Source organism: Branchiostoma floridae, chromosome 4 (assembly GCF_000003815.2).
Source record: "Branchiostoma floridae strain S238N-H82 chromosome 4, Bfl_VNyyK, whole genome shotgun sequence".
In the NCBI taxonomy this organism is placed as follows: domain Eukaryota; kingdom Metazoa; phylum Chordata; class Leptocardii; order Amphioxiformes; family Branchiostomatidae; genus Branchiostoma; species Branchiostoma floridae.
The window spans coordinates 4,825,161-4,831,160 of record NC_049982.1 but is presented as its reverse complement, the minus strand read 5'-3'; the positions used below and the strand labels follow the sequence as shown (position 1 = coordinate 4,831,160).

General features: G+C 41.9%; 1 protein-coding gene and 1 pseudogene across 1 annotated transcript in view; both read right to left on the bottom strand.

Annotated features, from left to right (window-relative positions):
- Positions 1 to 6,000, bottom strand: part of LOC118413049 (zinc finger protein 208-like) — a 64,310-nt gene that overhangs the window by 26,673 nt on the left and 31,637 nt on the right. Inside the window, exon 6 of the mRNA XM_035816193.1 lies at positions 2,490 to 3,252. Within this exon, the coding sequence (XP_035672086.1) occupies positions 2,490 to 3,252 (763 nt within the window). The remainder of the gene's footprint in view (positions 1 to 2,489; positions 3,253 to 6,000) is intronic.
- The window catches only part of LOC118413064, a 116,702-nt pseudogene that overhangs the window by 109,336 nt on the left and 1,366 nt on the right, over positions 1 to 6,000 (bottom strand).

The window sequence follows — 6,000 nt, the reverse complement described above, 5'->3', positions numbered from 1 at the left end:
TCCAACTTTTTGTGCCGAGTTATATGTATGACCTATATTCACTGATAATCTTCTCAAACAAAATATAACAGATGTATAAAATAAAATACCTCTCATGAATCTCTCATGGACGTAGAGAATGTCGTCAATTACCGATTTGCATATTCATAGTCTAGGTATGTCCATTTCAACTCGATGCACACACTCTACATACAGAGGTTACACTTATTTTTCAAGAATTTTATCGGGCTTTATTGTCAGCTTTTCTTTGTGTACTCTTGATAGCCAAGAATCTATAAAACACCTAATAAGATGTCAAAAACATTCCGGGGGCTTAATCTCCAAACAGATCTATCGGTGTTATGTTACAATTTTAAGACCTTATATCCGTACACAAAGTAAAGCGCTTACGAGCAAGCTTTCGATCAGTCCTCTGATCCTTTTCAAGTTGAAATGACCCAAAGCCTACGTCGCACATCAGGAACGGAAGTGTGACTTCAGCAAAGGGTCAAAGGTGCTTGGCAGTTGGTATCGGCCCCGGTCTCGATTGAGGGAATGTTGGTGGGCTGTGATGTAAATGGCCTCTTTCACTCCCCTGAGAGAGATCTATCGGTGGTAATACTCTATCCAGAGGATCAAACAGTATTAAACGACTTAAACAACAGGTGGCCTGTTGGATACTGGCTGGTCCTTTGGATACTGGCTTGCCACCGTTAGATCTGCTTGGAGATAAGCACAGACCATTCTCCAAGCAGGGGTTGAGTCGCGTAGATATAGTAGCACATGTAGTCGGAAAATTACACCGGTAAGAGGAGCGCCGTTGCAAGAGGAGCACCGGTGTAATTTTTACGACTACAACTATATCTACGCGACTCAACCTCTGCTTGGAGAGTAACCGCAGACTACTCTCTGCTTGAGGAGGCCCAGACTTAATTGTTCTTCCGTCGCATGTTGCTGACATCACAAAACTTATGAAACTTCATACAGATCCAGCCACAGCTTCTCGAGTTGTGCTGTCCACAAACACACCATTTCATTTGGCAGTCATTGCCCGAAATACTATTTTTAGCCAGGTTGTCCAAGTGGCAACCTGAGTCAAAAGCCAGGTTGGGCCATCAACATTTCAGGTTGCCCCACTTTCAAGTTGTTACTTTCTGCAAATCAGCTACTTATCCATTATCCTTTCTTCCAGTTATATGTATCCATGTTATATGTTTTGTGTTATGTTTACTGTAGGTGGGTGAAAAGCAGTGTTCCAACTGCAAAATGTCAGGTTGCGCAAAGCAAAATGTTGTTGCATTTTCAAGTGGGCAAGTGGGTATTTCGAGCACTAGCAGTTAAAATAAAACCCATTACCGTGGTCTATAATGTATATCATCACACATGTCACAAGAGGATATAATCTCCATCTTTTTGTGTTGTTTTATTCAACTGAACCGTGGACCTTGAATATCAGGTCTCAATACCCAACAAACACATGCAACTGAAAATAAGCACTAAACATTTTGAACTTTGTACTTCAACACTTTGAGCTTTGTACTAATTCCGCTACTTTAAACTTTGCACTTCACTATTTTGAACTACACTGCTTTCAACTTTGTACTTAACTGAATTGTACTTTGAACTTTGAACAACTTTCACTACTTTGAACTTAACTACTTTGAACTTAACTACTTTGAACTTCTTACTACTTTTGCTGCTTTATATTGACTAATTTGAATTCACTCCGCTGAACTCTATTATTCCACTACTTAGGATGAATGTTAACATTTTGCAACTTAATTAAAGAACGAAATATCACGACTATCAACTACGAGATCAAGAATCAAAATACAGATGACTAGTTCTAAGGAAAAGGCTATATCTATGACGTTCTCGATCAATCTGTGATCATCTGCATCATTCTGCTGCTGTGCTTCCAAAGTATACAATCAATAAATTGAAACAGCATTGTGTCCAAAATAAAGATATGCAGATGTCTTACTCAAAAGAAGAAATGTTGTGCCAACAGAACCAACAAGAACAACAAAAACAAATAAACCAACAGGTTGATAACACATGTGTTAGTCTTCAGGTGCACTTGTTATCTGCACCCTGTGCTAAGTATCCAAACTTCAAACAACAAACCTCTAACTCAATGATTTCGGGGTAAACAGATGTCCGCACCCAATACACCCACAGGCAGACATTGTTTGGCTGCATATAAATCATGACATCACACTTCCACTACTAAACTGTTTGCTGGGTTCAGTGCTCTGACCTGTAAGACTGTCATGACTATGTGTCCCTTCAGTGCACCCAGATGGCGGACTTCTTGGCTGCACTCCTCACACTTGAACCAGTTTGAAGAATATGTACATTCATATGTGTTTCTTCAGACTATCACACATCCCTGTTTACAGCACTGCTTGATGCATAACTTATGCCTTCAATTTTCTCCAGTGTGAGTGCGCATGATGTGCCTCTTTAGACTTCTCAGCTCACAGAACTGCCTGCTGCATTCCTCACACCTGTAGGGTTTCTCCCCTGTGTGAGTCCGCATGTGAGTCTTAAGATGACCCAGCTCACTGAACTGCCTGCTGCACTCCTCACACCTGTAGGGTTTCTCCCCTGTGTGAGCCCGCATGTGAGTCTTCAGATTACTCAGCCTACTGAACTGCCTGCTGCACTCCTCACACCTGTAGGGTTTCTCCCCTGTGTGAGTGCGCATGTGAGTCTTCAGATTACTCAGCTTACTGAATTGCCTGCTGCACTTCTCACACCTGAAGGGCTTTTCTCCTGTATGAGTGCGCATGTGTTTCTTCAGACTTCCCAGCTGACTGAACTGCCTGCTGCACTCCTCACACCTGTATGGTGTCTCCCCTGTGTGAGTCCGTATGTGAGTCTTCAGATGACCCAGCTCACTGAACTGCCTGCTGCACTCCTCACACCTGTAGGGTTTCTCCCCTGTGTGAGCCCGCATGTGAGTCTTCAGATTACTCAGCCTACTGAACTGCCTGCTGCACTCCTCACACCTGTAGGGTTTCTCCCCTGTGTGAGTGCGCATGTGAGTCTTCAGATTACTCAGCTTACTGAACTGCCTGCTGCACTCCTCACACCTGTACACTCTCACCCCTTTGTCTCTCCTACCGGACTCCTCCCCAGACTCCTCACGTCTGTCTCCTTGCCAGGTGAGAACACTGTCGGCAGAACCCCCTGCTGCTCCTCTCCTGACGTCATCCAAACCCTGAATGCTGTCTCTTGTTGCCATGTCAGCAATATCGGGATCAGCTTCTGTAAATACAAGTCAGGGCAAACAATTATCAACCATGAGGCAAATGAAGGACACTCGTTCTCATTGCAATGTTCGAAAAATAAATTGGCCTATTTCTTAGTGAATCCTACATGTTTGTTTAGAAGAATTAATCTTTTGTGTCTTTTATGTTTGTTCAGCAAGTTAACAAAAATGTGACAAAAATCATCATCATCATCAAATGTGACAAAAATGACAGCCAAAAATTACATGAAAAAGATTATCAAAACAAGGCTGAGCCTAACCTCTGCTTGGAGAGTAGGTTCTACATTAGGGGTGGGTACCGGTACAGAAAATTCAGGTCCAGGTCCGGTTCAGGTCCAGAGGATAAGGTCCAGGTTTGGACCTGAACCTGGACCTGATTCAGTACGTAAGAATTTGTGAATGGACGATACTCAAAACAATGGTCCATTTTGCAACAAAAACATCTGTTTTGTGGAGTATTTGACTCCCAGTGGCGTTTTAAAATCCTACAAGGCTACTACCTCTGTACGATTGGCTGTAAAACTTGGTAGAAATGGCTATAGACTATACTCTACTTCGCTATTGCTATTTCCTTCTCCGGTAAGCCCCGAAACGTGTGAATTATAATGTGTTCATTTTCCAATCGGTCCAACATCCGGTCCACCCAATTTTTTCAGGTCCGGTTTTTCTGGACCGGTCCAATGAAAAAAACCGGTTTTGTACCGGTACCGGTACCCAGCCCTATTCTACATGTCTCAGGAGTAACACTTTAATAGTTAGTGAACCGTCCCGTGAAATTCACACCCACCCCCTCTGGCTTCATGGCGACAATGGAATCCAGATGTAAGAATTGGGCGCCAACTTTCGGGGTCGGGGCGCACGTAGGGGTTTGCAGTACACCTTAGACAGGTAACTGGAGTCCTTACCATGTGAAGAATTGTTAACCTGGCCACTTAATATTCATTCAAAACACCGTATGTAGGTATTTTACAAGTCATTGCGACAAAGCGTCAATTTTCAGCCCCTCGAATCCAACAAAATCCAAAAACCCTTATCGACCCTCGCCTGTTTACTTTTTTGTACTTTCCAAAGGCAACTCCTGAATAGTCACATTTTGAGAGGCAAACAACACAACAATTCAACAAAGCACCAAATTCATAACATTCTCCTTTTCCCTTTCTACGATATGCTTTACACAGCTGCACAGAAGAAAAGTAGTTTTTTACGGCCTGATGACAGAAAAAGTATGCATGCCTGTGTGGCGTGGCTCATAATCATGAAGTTTCTTTTCCTTCATACACTGTGCTACAAATCTTTGAATACCGAGTCACAAGTCAAATCTTCTTACCTGAACCTTAGTGAACACAGGGATGCCTTATGAAACACTGGAACTCGCTACGGAATGAATTCGGACTTCTTCTCCAAGGACGAGAAACGGCCCCGAACTCCAAGCCAAGCGTATCCTTGCGGACAGGAAGTCGGGACTCTACGACCCGAAAGTACTCATGGACGGCGGTCAGATTTCCCTGATTACCCAACTATTGTACATGAGCCTCCGGTGACCATTAAAGACTAACACGGGTTTCTAGAAGTCCACACTGTTGTACCTTGTAGGTTGCTCAAGAGAGCCAGACGGACAGATTTGGATGCTTCTAAGACACTTAATCTTGAGTAGGGTTAGTAGTGTACAGAAATGACAGAGGCATGTGCTCGATGCTCAGGATCGTGGTACAAAGAGGTGGTGGACCGGTATTCAGTTACTTTAGTCCTGAGGCACTTAATATGCAGATGTGGTCTATGCTAAGTACATTGGAGTAGAGGGCTGTTTTTTTTAAACTAACAATGACAATGAAGTTTACGGATATTACAACATAATCCTGACCACGATCCTGAGCAGTTGCTTGTTCAAAATGCTGCTAGGGGGCCCAAACCTACACCACTTACTCTCTGCCCCAAGATTTATCAACATCAAAAATCATGACCATAGCATGTCCAGAAATCAAGATATCAAACCCGGAAGTTTCGCTGCAGTACCATAGCAATCTGCTAGGGAGCCCAAAATCTAATCATTTCAAAGCCCATCAAGACCTACCAACATGCCAAAGGAGTTATGCTGGTCAACTACACAGTCACACACATATGTACACACACACACAACACATACACACACACACACAAACACTATGAAAAACATAAAGTAATAAAACGATGCTACAATCTTCATCTTTGGGGCATTTTTTATTTTACCAAGTAGTGGCATTCTTTTATAACTAGTTTGCAAAACTCAAATAGATGGAAACTAAGTAACCGTAACACTTTTGAAATGTAAAAAGGAACATAGAAAGTTGCTACTGTAAAAATCTGCTACAAGTGTCAGAGAACTCAATAGACAAATACCAGAAATGTTTTCACTACTTTCAACTTTGTACTTAAATTGAAAGTTGTACTTTCACTACCTTGAACATTGAATTTCTACTTCACTACATTGCTCTATAGTACCATGAACTTTGATCTTTTTACTTTTCCTGCTTAAACCTTTTACATTTACTACTTTGAACTTTGTGTTTCCTGTTTCAACAATCAAACCAACCAACCAACCAACCAACCAATCACAACTTTAATCTTAACTCTGTACTTCACTACTATAAACTTTGAAGTAAGTAATTTTCCTACTTTAAACTTTTATTACATCGAACTTTGAATTTTCTACTTCACTACTTAGAACTTGGCACAAATGTACTTTCACTACTTTGGAAGCATGTTAA